Raw genomic sequence first — 14,694 nt, forward strand, 5'->3', positions numbered from 1 at the left:
AAAAAAAAAAAAAAAGCGCTTCAGAGATGGATCAGCGTCTCGTACGAAGGAGATGTGAAGCCGTACTCTGAGCCGTCTCGCAGACCACTCCGTTCTCCAGATCGTCCAAGCAGCTGACACGTTCCCACTTGCCCGTGTCGCTGTGCACGGCCACGCACGTTTCCATGGGCACAAAGTCCGACGGGGACGAGCCCGGTTCCCAGTTGGTAAACTTGACCGGCTCTTCGTCGAACCACATCATGCCTTCACCTGGTAAGAGTGATTTGCGTCAGCACAAATACTACTGGACTACTGCTCAAACAAATCACTGATGCGCATCTTTCACTTCCTAAATGCTGAAAAAAAAAATTTTGTGCCTCCATTATGAGAAAAAAAAGGATATCCTGAAGCTGTGTCAGGATGTACAGTGAGCTGGGTGGGGGGGGAAGTTGCTTTTTACTTGTTCTTTGACGAAAACCAAAAGTCTAAATCACAATTAGTGAGCTTATATAAAAAAAACTCAATAAACAAATGAGACCAGGAAAAACATATGAAAACTTTGAACTTCCATCCCTGTTCTGTACGAGAATAAAATTGCATTTAGGGAACAACCCAAAAAGTTGATCTTGGCAACAAGCCCGCATCTTTCCACAAGTTTGCGGTCACATGACACTTACTGTTTGTATCGTAATACATTCCGAGCCACACGTTGACTTCGCCTTTCCACACCTCGGGACTATATTTAACCACAAAGTCATTCTCCTCAGCGCTCTGGATGGACAGCAGCTCTGAAAAAAAAAAAAGACATACACTGACTAGCCACAACAGTAGGAACACCTGCAACCGACATTGATTCCCACCCCACCCCCCAAAAAAAGCATGGCAGCCGTGTCATTGTGAATACTCAATTTTGGACGTACCAGAGTGTGGGCAGAGGCTTTTGGCACTCTCAAAATTATACACTTTGAGTTTGTCTTCTTCTCCGTGGACAAAGTGGTAGCATCTGTCTTTAAAGGGCACCCAGGTGCGTCCATCGGAGGGACAGTCTGCGGAGAGAGCATGATGGGAAAACTTTCAGGCGGTGTTTTGTCAAGGTAAAAACTCAACTTGTATGGCCCTTTAGGGACAAAAACCGAAAGGGCTTCCAATCGAGAAAATGCTTTCCCAGTCGCATCTATGATGCCACTTGTGACAAACGTTCACTGTTTAATACCCTTAAAGACGATAATTCCAACAACAGATTAGTTTATTTCTTGATGCGAGTAAATCTGCTTAAAATGATCCGGATTAGTTAAACCATTTAAACTTCTCTAACTGCTCCGCGGTAATCCCACTTTTGCAGTTGTCAGTTATACTCAACGTTTCGGAAATTATAATGAGAACTAAACATCCTTCGAAGGGCATTAAAACCTGATGTGCGAGCTATTTAAGTCATTTTTCGTTCGCTGGAGCTTCACAACTCGGAAGTTTCGGATGATTAAACAGGTATGATCCCGACATTAATTCCAAAATTGCAGCTATCACTCTTTGATAGGTAATACTGATTTATGACACGGTAATCTCAATAGATGAAGAAATCGCCCAACGTTAAACCAACAGTGGTAAATTTATCTCGTTAGGCCATTCAAATGCCTTGTTTTTGTCGTAACGCTTGTATGGCGACAAAAGAGAAATCTTAAAGGGATTAACGGCCAGTTAACAGGAAATTGTGCAATTTGAAACCACACAACGATGGTTCCAAAACTTGACTGCAGAGTAAACAACAGCATCGACATTTTGGCTGACTTTTTGGAAATGCTTTAACATTCACAACCCAAAAAAAACAAGACAAGTTATCACGCAGAAAAAGAGGCCCATGAACTGCACGTAATCAAGACAGTGTCGAGTGTCATCATTGCGTTATAACGAAAGTACGTCGGACGAAGTTCGCCGCGGTCCTTACCTCCAGTCCAAGCCGCCTGCAGCTGCAGAAGAAGCACACACAAGCAGCACGTCAGGGACGCAGCACGACGACCATTTTTCTGCGGCAACTCCATGACAGAAAAGAGCCACAAGAAGCAGCAAAACTCCCCACTTGTTTCTTCTGCACGGAGAGATCGCCCCGCCCACCAGTTCGGACCAAACATGCCTGCGGAGGGGGAAACCAGAACGTTCAGTAGTGTGACATAACTAGTGTTAAAAAGAAAGAAAGAAAAAGACAATAAGCATCACGTTTCAACCCTCACAAAGCGTGCATTGTATTTTGTAGCCGACTCATTTTTTTAAACGTAGTACAAGATGATTTGAACGTGGACAAAATGTCATCCAACTTGATGTCAAATTGCCCTTTTACATTTCGTTGTGTTTTTACATTGTTTATAGATTAACACAGCCCAGAAACGCACTAGGTGCGTCTGTAAACGTTAACAAGAACCTAAAAACAACCACAACAACGGTGCAGAAATTGCAATGTCAAATGACGCGTTCAAAGCTCAAAAAGACAATACGAAAATTGGAAACAGCTTTATTATTTACTGCGGTCACGCAGTTTCTTATGGATACAATGATTCCAGAAAAAAATAATCACTCGCAATATAGTTGGAAATGTAAGTTTAAAACTGGAAAACTACAATAATAATTCGAATTACGTCTTCAATTTTGCCGAATCAGAACAGGGTTATTTAAAAGCTGATGACACCAGAACGCCTCTGACCAATTCTTTTTGGAAGACGCCCGTGTACAATCATGGCATCTGTATTATAAGAACATGCATTTAAAAAAAAAAAAAATACCAGGACACTGCCCAAGATATGTGCATGTAAAAAAATAAATATGATCATGCTGCAGGGGTTAAAAATGGTGGGCTTACCTTACCTGTTACCCGGAAGTAAAGGACGTGGACGTCATCGACCGCTGCATTTGAATGCATCATTTTTGTTTGTTCGAAATCCTACAAAAACTATTAAGGCGACGGATATCATCCATGGGCATTTCCTCGCTGGAGTTGATTGCATGGACTTCGGCCTAGAAACAAGGATGGTGCTCATAGGATTCTAACATGTGGATTTAAAGCGCCTTTATCGGTGAGTTTGTTTTGTTTGTTGAAGCTTTTAAGTGGGGCTGGCCAGGGGAGGTTGCACTTGTTGTGTGGTTTCCCATTAACAGAGTTTATTTCGATAAAATAAATGTAATACAACTTTTCTGTGAAAAATACTGTATTGATATTTATGATAGGATACAGGAGCTTGTTTTGAGTCCTTCTTATTGCGTGGTCGGCTTTGTCAGAATATGAAATGACAAGGTATATTTCGATAAAATAAATGTAATACAACTTTTCTGTGAAAAATACTGTATTGATATTTATGATAGGATACAGGAGCTTGTTTTGAGTCCTGATTGGGTGGTCGGCTTTGTCAGAATATGAAATGACAAGGTAATGCTTCGGTGCGTTTTCACAGCCACCATTGGACCGATTTGTGGGCACAGGTGTTTCTCTTGTTGGTGAGACTGCAATGAATGAGACGAAAAAGTGGCCCCCAGTGTTAAAATTCTCCAAAAGTGATAAACAACTTATTCATTCTATTTTTTTCAATAGTTTGTGGGTTATTTATGCCCAATACAAGACCCCCCCCCCAAAAAAAAATAGTACAGGTTACATAAACAAATTTGAGGCGTTGTAGTTTATGCAAAACTTCAAGGGGGCGCTCGGGCACAAAAACTTGACAGCTGGGGCACGAGCTCTGGTCTTCGTCTGGGAGCCGGCGGCCTCCCGCAGGGACACTGTGAGGGCCCATCTGTCGTGGCAAAGCCTGCCCAAGAGCTGTGCTGCCACATCCGAGCGTATTGCGTCCCCCCCAACCCATTGCTTCCATCCACCTTCTGCGCTTTGCCTCCTGATGATCTTGTCAGTGATGCCATGTGACAGTGTCGATTTCTATTTACTTGGGCTTCCCCCTTTGGCTTGAAAGAACATTGCTGGGGAACCGAGCACAAGCATGTTACTGAACTATTTTTTTAGCTGCTATTTTTTATTTTATTTTTTTTTACCAGATTGTGACATGGAAAGGAAATAATTGGGTCAATATCAAATCTGTTGCTTATTTCCTCTCTCCAAATTATTTTTAGACACAACAGCGTTGTGCTAGTAAATGCACTTTATGGCAACACCTGTTTTGTTTTTTTTCTCCCTTAAGAGAGAAAGAAAGAAGGCGTCTTGTTTATTCATGTCGATGACACACTTTTGTTTTAAACTGGGAAAACAAGTTAGTTTAACACAGGCAACCATTTCAAGAAAAAAAACAGTTGATTCAGCAACTGTTGTCTTATTCACCAAAAAAAATATGAATACACTTAAAAAAAATCTGTTTCCTTTTATTTAAAAAAAAAATCCAAGTAAAAAGAATAAACCTGAGGCAGAAATCTACAAGGGGAACCAAGTTCGGCCCTAACAAACACTACCAAACAGACATAAAGCTTTTTACTGTACAAATAAATCACCACAGGCAAGAATGTGGTACAAATCAATAACGACAAAACCAAACTTTTCATAAACCTCTTCCTCAATCTCTGTACAAAAACATCTTTATAAATTACCTTTCTTCTCATTACAACCTAATGACTGTTCAACATGATGGTTGCTTGTTAGAGCAGTTTTTCTTTGACACACTTCTGCAATTTTCGACCCCCGATACCATGGCACTTGGTTCAGACGCCTTTCGGGCAGCAAAATCTCACAAAACGGTATTAGCTCTCAGTCTCGGGCGTGACGCATAACCTCAGTAACGCTTGACACCCAACTAATGGCGCTTGTGAGTTTGTCTCCACCCACGATGGGGTGTCAAACTATTAGAAAATGAGCACATATCCAGTGAACACCAACTTATTGTCCTTGGAATCTACTGAGGTGGAAGTAGAAGTTGTTGTTGACTAAAGCTAGAAGCGTGCGGTTGAACCCCCCTTCCTGAAAACAAAAACACAACGTTCAAAGATGCTTGGAAGAAAAACCTTTTCAGGAAAAAAAAATTTTAAAAATCCTAAAGGAAACGACACCGTGTGACCAGCTCCTGAGCTTAGAATTTGGTCTGGGAAGTGGGCTGGACTTGCTAACCCGGTTTAGAACTGAGGAACATTGAAAAACTGAGGTAGATATCTGGTCTGACTGACCACTTGTTGGAATAGCAGAAGGGCACCTTGATCAAGAATGTTACCAAAAAAAAAAATAGAGATATAGATTGAAAGCACCACTTGTCATATCAGATCAAACCACGTTTTTTTTTTAAACACTAGCTCCTCATTATCATATTGCCTCGTCTCCTTTTCTGTCAGAACACAAGTAGTCTGTGGCACTTGTTGGATTCCGGCCTACTTTTTTATGCTTGTTAGCCTCCATATTTACAACTACCTGTCCGTATGCTAGCTGAGTGTAAATGTTGAGAAAAGGCACAGTCCGTCGCCGCAAGCTTTACTTTGGAGAGTCACCCCGCTTTCTGGTAAAAGACACCGATTCTGTTTCCTCCGTATATAAAACTCCTACTCTTTGGTGATAAAACAAAGTGCCGACTGTTGGTTTCCTATTCAAAACGGAGGTACGATACAATGCGTGTCTCCTGTTAGCTCCCACAAAGTCCATTGTCAAGGCTTTGTTGTGTGTGTGCGTGTGTGTGTGTGTGTGTGTACAATTCTAAATCTGTGTGTTCCTCTTGGCTTGTTAAATAAAAGTAAAAAAAAAAAAAAAGTCATCTAAAAAGCAACCCAAAGTTACCACGAAAAAAAGGATTCTTGCCTCTCCAACTTAATGTCAGCTAGCTTAAATGAGATGGGCAAAAAAAAAAAAAAAAAAAGGCTAGATCCAAAAGCAAAAAATCTCGGACCATGTAAAGTAATCTTTTTCCAAATAAATATCAAAACAAAATCAACAGGCGTCAGTACATTTCTACATCTACTCCGTGGGCCGGGTGCCGCAAAAACACATGACGTAGCTCATTTACAAAGCAACAGCCCCTCGCTTCCGTTTCTTTTTTTTTTTTTTTTTTGGTGGCGATCTAAACAATCACTGTAGCAAAACTGTTAAGGCAAACTGTAATCGGATAGCATTGTCATCTGAAAGCACGACGGGAGAGGAAAACGTGAAACACTTGGCCATGGCAACACTCGCACAGCAAGCACAAAAAACGTCCAAATATCAAAGCAGAAAAAGACATTGATCACCATCATGCACGTTTTTTTTTCTTCTTGTATTTGCTGGCAATCTTTGGTAAAAAATAAACCTTTTTTTCTTGTACGAAAATTTTAAAAAAACTTTTCAAAACATGGTCTTTTAGTAGTTAAAATCATTTGATAAAGCGAAGAGTATTCTTTTCGGCTCCTCCAAAACGATCGCAAAAAAAAAAAAAATAGCCTCGCGACAATTGCAAAACCAGTGCAAAACGGTTGAAGGCCTTGTAGCGTTCATTGCTTTTTCTTGCCGGGATTGCTGTAGTGGTTGTCCAAACGTTAAGTCTGCACTACTTGGTTTGTTGGTAGACGTACGACGACGGATTGCCCGAAGTGTCCACCTGAGACCCGACTCCATTTTCCTGAAAGACAGAACACCCAGGTTGCCAATAGTTACCCTTTTTCCCGGTTGGGCCGAAAAGGTTTTAGCTTCTGGACGGTGATGCGCTTACATCTCCGGGGACAGCTGTTGGCTGCATGTGCGTGTACTGAGGGATGTAAGCACTCGGCATCGGACTGCTGGTGGCCATGAACTGGAAACAGAGAGATGGCGATGGTCATACGCGAGGTGCTGGAAGTTCCAGGACTGATGTCACAACTGATATACGGTGGTGCCTTGAGATACAAGTTGAAAGTGTTCCCTGACCACGGTCATAAATCAAAACACTGTCTCTCAAATGGTCTTTCCGGGTCGTGAATGGAAAACCAATAGTTCAGTTTTAGCTTCCCCGCCATGTTGGCGTTTGTGTCTATTTTTTTTTTAAGGAAAAATATTGCTATGCCTACTTTGGCCACTGGGTGGCAGTATTATACCGTACAGCAAGGCTCACCAGTGATATGATGTGTGGATGTGTCGGACCACCGTTGTTCACTATTCATGGATTTTAAAAGCGTGACTATCGATGACAACTGTTAGCATGTCAGTTTGTCTGGCACTGAACCGACCAGATTTTTTCAAGGCAAAGCTATGGGATTGATTCCAAAACTAAATGTGTAATTCTCTTAGTTTCAGAGTAAAATTTAAACATGAAGACCCTTTTTTTTTTTCAATATTTTCCAAACTGCTGCTTTTTGTGAAGTGGATTCATTGAGTTCACTGCCACGACAAAGTGCTGCTATCACAAGTTTGCGCTTGCAAAAAAAAAAAAAAAAAAAAAGGGGCTGAATAGAAGCTTGTATCTATAAAAAAAAGTAAGTTGGCTCACTCATTCAGAGCCAAACTACGAGTTTTCCCCTTCAATGTGGGCAAGACGATCAACTCGTGCGTCTCCAAAGAAATGCTGCGGCGTTTGCTTCACGAGAACTTGAGAGGCGAGTTGCCTGAAGCATCCGATGGTTCCCGGCTGAGAATAAACATTGCCGTGCCGGGGCAACCTGACCTGGCTCGGCGTGAATTTCTCCACCCCCTCCATTCCCAAGCTCAAGGAGTCATTTAAGGACCGGTTTTGATGACTGGGATGACATCAAGATTCCCTGACAACGGCGCTGTGGAAGATCCTGAAAGAAGGCCTCTCAGGAGAGCTCGAAGGCTTGGCAAAGTGCGTTCGACTTCGGGGGGGATGACTTGCACAAAGGGAACGTTTTGTCATTTTTGGATTTGAACCGCATCTTTTGTGACAAAATGTCGTGGAACTTCCCTGCTAACAGAGCATTTCTGATCAAAGACGTTGTGAGACAAAACGCTGTACTCTCACCGCTCCTGCGTTGCCCAAAGACATATGACTCATTTGCTGGGCCAGGGGAGTCATCAGGGATGTCGGCTGCAGTGACAACGATGGCTCCACAGAGGGCGATATGACTGCACTCTGGAAACACAAGTGAGGGGAATGGATGAAGATGGCGGAACGACATCAACCGTAAATGTTGAAATCTTTTCTTTTTCAAAAATGTGAATTTTTTTTAGAGGCTGACACCTTTTAACTGTCATTTTAAATTGTGTTTTTTTTTTTTTTTCCCGATGCCATGACCAGAGCAGGGGACGGTCATACGGGGCGGTCAGGTTGCATGCACGTTGGCCTTTTTTTAGAACAAAGCAAAACCAGAGATCTCATTCCATGACCATCTTTACGATTCGTATCATAACACACCTGTTAGGTCTGTCCTGGTACTTAATAATAATTGTACTGTATGGATCGCCTTGTGTGGGGAAAAAAAAAGGTTTCACTTCTACTCTGAACCATTTAAGACAAAAAAAAAGACTAAGGGTGCTTACGGGGTGCTGCATGATGTAGGGCTGATGAGGCATCCACGACGGGTTCTGCACCTGTAAGGTCACACAGAAACAATGAGGTCATCCTTCTGATTCTCTTTTACTTGATGACAAGCCATGGACATGCAGGAATGTTGTATCATAATGTGTAAAAATGATGCTTGTTTTGGATTCTCTTTTAAAATAGCGATACCTGAGCACCTCCTTTATTTAATCAAATTGGAGCAACCCGTTTTTTTTGTTTGTTTTTTAGTTTAAATTTAAGTAAAAAATTATTACCAGTGCTAAACAGTGGCAGTGACCAATTCAATACACACTTTATTGCCAAGTTACGTAACCCTTCAAGCAATGGATATTTAAACACAAACGGTGCCGCAGCACATGCAGACATCGATGGGCTCTTGAGAAAATTGTGGCAGTTGGGTACACGTGTACAGTACTTGCATCAAGAGAGTCAAGAACCCGAACCTGGTATGCTGAAACCGGAGACATGTACGTGGACAAGGGCGTGTGAGCAATCATCCTGTTTGAAATGCTGTACGCTGTCGGGAAGAATCTGTGCGCACCAAATGAGAAGCATGTGTAGCATTCGGTGAGATTGACTACACGGAGTGCAAAAGGATTTCACAAGCAAGCACGGCGTACCCGTTTTGCATGGCAGCTGCGCTGGGATCATACGTGAGTGTCATTCCAGCCTGGAGGGAAAAAGAACAAGTTGAGGAAAAAAAATGCCGAAGAATGCATTGTCGTCACGACAACCCCCCCCCCCCACACCCAACATGTGTGTAATGTGCGGGTGTTGTGTGTTATGAGGCCATACGCGCGATCTCTGCAATTTCAGCATGAGCACATGACAGTGGAGCCATTTTTAAAATATTATGTTCTCTTGTTAGTCACATGACACTCTTGTTTGAAATTTATAAGCAGCCTGTATATCGTAATTATGGTCACGGACAATTGCGCTAGCTGTCACCTTAATAACCAAGCAACAAATGTGATGTTAGTCATCACCGAGCCATCCGCACGGCTATTTTGATGTTCAGAAGATACATTAACGTCAATCTCACTGATTGTTACCCGGTTTCGGGTCCCGCTCGACTTTCTCACCGGGCACCGTCAGTGGGGAGCGACATCACGGCGATTACACGGCACGCCGCTCGCCTCGCGACTGACGGACTTGACGAACTTCTACATCAGCGGCAGCAAAACGGTTGGCTTCCATTCGACGAACGTAAACGCGCGTGGCAGTGATTGAGTTCATGGGACCGCCTCAGTTAAGCTTTTCCTCTGAAATTCGGGAAAAAAGTGAGTCCAACTTACCAGTCTGGCGTTTCCATCTCGTAGCCAACCGCGACCGTTCTGAACAAACTTGTTTTGGCTTTGTCTCTTTTTCTGCCCGCCATCGGCAAACTTGCAAAGCAAAGGTTCAGCGGGTGCTGGATTGGGGAGCAAGAGAATTGAAAGCGGGCTTTATCAAAAGCGGTCTGGGTAACAATATTATGTGTCGTGTTTTCCCAACAGTCGTTTACTAAGCAGCCAGACAACACGAGCTTCTAATTTGCCGACTGAGGGCCTGTAAACCCCCACGGCCTTCTGAAAGGAGGCATGACTGCAAGGGACTATTTCTGTCAGATAATCCAATTAAAAAGATTAGACTGGGAGTGGAGGGCGCAGTGAGCCTCTTAGGCTGAATGTATACGATCCCTCTCGCTGCAGACCCCGATTTGGAAGGAGGAAACAGTTGGCTGACCGCGTCCCGCCTCCTTGACACAGCTCGTGCGTCCAGCATCTGAACACTCACCGATTCATCTTGACTTCCGTTCACTGTGACCGAATTATCATGATTCATTTGGTGCCGTATGATTCGGCTCATAGAAGATAAACGCAGAAATGGAATATTTGCAAGGTTTTGAATGCCAATGCGAGATTCTTTACCTGGAACACCGGCAGGCGTCTTGATGAACTTGCCGTTGAAGTGAGAAATGACTGCGTCGCATTTTTCTGTGGACTCCATCCTGAATGTACGGGAGACAAGGAGCACAGTCGGGTCAGCGAGAAGGTTGCCATCGCCTTCGATCAATCAGTAAAAGTACAAGATTTACTAAAAATAAAAAAAGGAGATTATGAGAAAAGACCGTACTGCTCTTGAAAAAAGGTGGCTTACGTTGAAGCTGGAAAGAAATTTGCCTTCATTTCTACAAGTGCAACTGCAACTTAACATCACAGTTGGGTTCACGTTTTGGGTCGGAACAGATTTAATCAAGACTCGGTCTTTTCGGTCATGATCATTCGTGCAGATATGAAGTTTTAAGAGTCTTACACGATGACATTTCCTTGATTGGCCGTTTTGTTGAAAGAACTTTTTAGTCAAAAGCTCTGTGCCGGATGGAGTCAAATCATGCTGCTCAGAGCAATTGCGCCACAGCAGAGATTTGCAAGGGTGTCGCGCAATTTCCCATCGCCGATGCCTCGGTTGTTCTTGAGAACGCAAAGTGGCTCAACGGCGCCGCTCCTGGTGGCAGCCCAGTGATGAACTGCAGTTTCCGCATACGGACTTTCGTCTATTTAGCAGCGGTGTAGTCAACAAAAACGGTCTTTGGAGGCAATTGGTGGGTGTAAATATGGCTACTGTCTGTCAACATGAGGGATTTTTTTTTTTTAAATAGTTAAATGGGTTTTTAAAAAAATGAACAAGGCTGCCACAAAACGTTCGTTGTCCGGCAAAGTAAACGTGGTCGCCAGCCATGTTTATCGTCCAAGTGTTAACATTTACACCGCGTGGGAGAGTTAAGACTTGCATACTCAGCAGTGGCGAAAAAAAAAAGTGTCCTACCTGGCAAAGCCCACTCCTCTGCTCGCTCCGCCCGAGTCCCTCAAGATACGAGTGGATATAACCTGGCCAAAGTGCTTCAGCATGTTCTCCAGCTCCTGCTCGTCCATGGACAGGGGCAGGTTGGAAATATACAAGTTGGTTGGGTCTTGCTCTTGTTGCTGAAGGGCAAAAAAAGGGGCGAGAGGTTCAATCGCTACGTCGAAGCGCACGACTCAAAAGCGTCTGCGTTCATCTCCGGCTGTCTCGATGGTTAGCTTTAGCTTCCAAAACGGCCACGCTGAACAATTGTGCTCTCGAGCATCACGCAGTCACAGTTTTCATGCTCAGCTCATTTCTCTTCTAATAGTATCAGCAGAAATGTGAGAGATGGCGACAAGGCCCCGGGGAGTTGGGCTCTCGTCATTAATATTCATCAGCATTCGAGCGCCGCGTTCAGTGCCAGACGGTCGGCAAGGTGACACACGGCAAGGGGAAAAAAAAACAAAAATCAACAGTTCGCATTTGAACGTAATGCAGCAGGCCAAAGAAAATAGAATCCAGAAGGAACTGGTTCAGAACGCACAACTGGTTTGGCGAGATCGGAGGAGGGGGGGGGGGGATGTCGTCGTGTTTGAGCATCTTGATTGTCTCGACAAGATGCAGGAGACGACGCGACGGTCGAGGGAGTGTGCAGGGCCGATATTACTTCCTAAATGTGACTTTGTTGTATGAATGTCGGCAGAGTATAGATGAACTGTGGGCGACATACCAGAAGGAACATGCAATGCCTCTTTGTGTTCATGATTGTAATTTGCATCATTAATGAAGGTTGACTAAGATGAGGGCTCGGTTCCATTCAGCCTGCGGCGCAGGTGTCAAACTCGAGGCCCGCCACGTCATAGCCTACGGCGCAGGCGCAGGTGTCAAACTCGAGGCCCGCCACGTCATTGTATGTGGCCTCCCGAAAGAAAATCGCGCGTGTCAACTTCCAAAATGTCAAATAGTCACGAATAAGAAATAATGTTGCGAGAATTCTGTGACCCTCTTTACGCTCACTTGAATAATAATGGACAAACTATTATAGTGGACTTGACTCTTTTCAAAACAAACAATCCATGAATTTGTTGTGTGCAAGTATTGATGAGATGAGACGATTTAAACATTTTTGTAGTTTCACTGTCAAAACGGCCCTCCGAGGGAAGACAAAAACTCCAAAGTGGCCCGCGACCAAAATGAGTTTGACGCTAAGTATGAGGCCTCGCCTTTCAGGTCACGGAGGATGAACGTTTTCTTTGCGCGTTTCGACGATCTCGAGTCTTTGCTGTGCTGCAAATTCCTCCACCCTGACCGGATTCCTTTTTACTTGAGACAAAAAGTAGACGAATCACACTGAACGATGAGGTTTTTTGAAGTGCAAGCACTTACTGGCAAAGGCAAAGGTAACCTAAAAGAGTTTTGTGCACTTTATTTGGGCACCAGTAACCTTCCACAGTGCAAAGATTAAACTTCGGGACACCCCTCGAGGCTGCCCTCTCCGGATCAAAAGACAAAATGGGCGATACTGAATCCAAAGTCCAAAAGTACCGCAGATCCCCAAACAAGGGAATGAGGCCAAGGGGTTCTGGCTGACTGCTGGAGGAGAAGTAATTCCCCCGACTGGCTTCTGCTTACCACGACAATGCAAAGCTCACGTCCAACATCAAGTACAGCAAATAACAGTTATTACAAAAACTCCAACTTTTGGGGCTTGATAATTGAATTTGAGTTGTGGGTGTGGTTTCATTTTTGACGGTTAAATGCTCTGACTTGGGCATCACCCATATGGTAGTACGGTACATATTCGCGTCATAGCTGCTGATTGGCACCACTGACGGGAACCTCGTCAACCAATTCGGGTGTTGCGATCCTAGCGGAAGCCCTTCGAAGCACCGTGAGAGTTGCGCATGAAAACATGAGCAACATACAGCGCGGCAAAGGACCACGATGACGACGTCTTAAGGGTAAAGATCACAGTGCGATATTTCAGACAACGATGCGTGTTTTCAAGAGTGATGGTGATGGTTTATAACAGGGGTGTCAAACTCGTTTTTGTCGCGGGCCACATTGTAGTCACGGGTTCCCTTCGAGGGCCGTTATGAATTTTGAGAAACCATATAAATGTTGAATCACCTCCACATATTACAGACACAGCGCACAACAAATTGATGCAGAACTAGTTTTAAAATCAGAAGTCAAAAACAATGACTGCTATTGTGGATTACATATGACAATTTGACATTTTCCTTCAGACTTTATCACGCATCATGCAACTTGACATGCTTGATTTGCTCTCGCGGGCCAGATAAAATGATGTGGCAGGCCAGATCTGGCCCCCGGGCCTCGACTTTGACACCTGTGGTTTAAAAGTCCGATTTCGGACAAGGGAGAGAAAGACAAGGATGAGCATGATGAACTAACAGTGGATGGGCGCTATGAATACATTTAGCGCTGAACGTAATGGCAGCCATTTTGGCAATGACACAGTACCTCAGTCTGTGAAACTATGCATTCTCCTCCCATTTGTTTGACTGGCAAAAGGAAAAACCAGTGGAGCAGGCAGCACGCTCATGAAACTTTGTGCATGCTGCACACTTGTGTGGAGATGGCAATGGTTTTGTGCAAGGTCCACCGTTTTGTATGACGGAGCACAAAAGGGAAGCAAAACTGCTTGCATGTTTGAAAAATGTGGGAATTAGTTGTTTTATTTTCATGTGTCATGTGTGTGTGTGTGTGCAAAGGTCCTTTGAAAACAGTTGAAGGCGCACACAAGTGGGTGAATATGAAAAGACAGACCTTCGCCATCTGAGCTTGAACGCCGCTGGTCTTTAGGGCAGCCACAGCTTTCTGAGCTGCGGTGGGGCTATCAAAATCCACAAAGCCGTATCCTGAAGGAGACAAGTAGGACAGTCAGGGCGACGTACGGCATTCGTCAATCATATCATGTCGCTTGACCTGTCTCTGGTGGAAGGTTTCATCCTTGACTAAACGAAACCTTCTTTTGTTGTACCCGCACGTCGATAATTGTGTCGGTCGATACGCTTTGGATGTGTACGCGCGTGGAAGACGAGCGGCAAAAAAAGCGCTGACGTGCAGCTAGCGGGGGTGATGTGAACGGCTGAGGTCAGCTCTTTGTTCTGCGGCGTACAAACACGGTGAAGCCATCGTGCCTGGCTCCTAGCCGAGCTATTTTTAGCCCGTTCAAACTAAATAAAGGCGAATGTGTGATTGCTCTTTTAAAGCCTTTGTCGCTGGGTACGCTGCCATTTGGAAAGGTGATGATGCCGGATTGAAATTTTGAACGCTTCGAACTCCAAATCCAGCGTCATGGGGCATTTTTGCATTGACTTGTCGTGCGTGTGTGGAACAGTACAAGTAGACGGGACAACATTTCAATGGGCACTTAACGGAGATCTGTACTGGGTCACTCAACAGAGTCTGCTACTTCCCATGGGAAACCCCCCCC

General features: G+C 44.1%; 2 protein-coding genes and 1 long non-coding RNA gene across 5 annotated transcripts in view; 1 reads left to right on the plus strand and 2 right to left on the minus strand.

Annotated features, from left to right (window-relative positions):
* Window positions 1-9: 9 nt before the first annotated feature.
* Window positions 10-2,098, minus strand: LOC109514785 (CD302 antigen-like). The gene is made up of 4 exons (XM_019868156.1): window positions 1,922-2,098; window positions 900-1,025; window positions 657-767; window positions 10-249 (listed from the first exon to the last, which is right to left on the minus strand). Exons 1-4 carry the CDS (start codon window positions 2,013-2,015, stop codon window positions 32-34), a joined length of 549 nt encoding a protein of 182 aa, XP_019723715.1. The 5' UTR covers window positions 2,016-2,098; the 3' UTR covers window positions 10-31.
* A 731-nt stretch (window positions 2,099-2,829) lies between these two features.
* Window positions 2,830-14,694, plus strand: part of LOC109514807 (uncharacterized) — a 27,737-nt gene continuing 15,872 nt past the window's right edge. Inside the window, exon 1 of the long non-coding RNA XR_002168057.1 lies at window positions 2,830-3,041. This is a non-coding gene — a long non-coding RNA (uncharacterized LOC109514807). The remainder of the gene's footprint in view (window positions 3,042-14,694) is intronic.
* Window positions 5,237-14,694, minus strand: part of rbms1b (RNA binding motif, single stranded interacting protein 1b) — a 19,314-nt gene continuing 9,856 nt past the window's right edge. For all 3 annotated transcript variants that reach the window (XM_019868195.1, XM_019868196.1, XM_019868194.1), the window contains exons 4-13: window positions 14,025-14,116; window positions 11,214-11,371; window positions 10,316-10,395; window positions 9,701-9,816; window positions 9,026-9,075; window positions 8,849-8,936; window positions 8,384-8,434; window positions 7,866-7,976; window positions 6,624-6,704; window positions 5,237-6,533 (exon numbers count right to left, since the gene is read on the minus strand). In XM_019868195.1, the coding sequence (XP_019723754.1) occupies window positions 6,462-6,533; window positions 6,624-6,704; window positions 7,866-7,976; window positions 8,384-8,434; window positions 8,849-8,936; window positions 9,026-9,075; window positions 9,701-9,816; window positions 10,316-10,395; window positions 11,214-11,371; window positions 14,025-14,116 (899 nt within the window). In that variant the 3' untranslated portion in view covers window positions 5,237-6,461. The remainder of the gene's footprint in view (window positions 6,534-6,623; window positions 6,705-7,865; window positions 7,977-8,383; window positions 8,435-8,848; window positions 8,937-9,025; window positions 9,076-9,700; window positions 9,817-10,315; window positions 10,396-11,213; window positions 11,372-14,024; window positions 14,117-14,694) is intronic.

The sequence above is a fragment of the Hippocampus comes genome, unplaced genomic scaffold (assembly GCF_001891065.2).
Source record: "Hippocampus comes isolate QL1 unplaced genomic scaffold, H_comes_QL1_v1.1 scaffold133, whole genome shotgun sequence".
NCBI lineage: Eukaryota > Metazoa > Chordata > Actinopteri > Syngnathiformes > Syngnathidae > Hippocampus > Hippocampus comes.

Excerpts from the sequence above, each read along its gene's own strand:
- LOC109514785 (XM_019868156.1), bottom strand. The coding sequence starts at position 2,015 with ATGGAGTTGCCGCAGAAAAATGGTCGTCGTGCTGCGTCCCTGACGTGC. Across the intron at positions 768-899 it reads AAGCCTCTGCCCACACTCTG|AGCTGCTGTCCATCCAGAGC; the intron begins GTACGTCCAAAA and ends TTTTTTTTTCAG. Across the intron at positions 250-656 it reads AATGTATTACGATACAAACA|GTGAAGGCATGATGTGGTTC; the intron begins GTAAGTGTCATG and ends CACTCTTACCAG.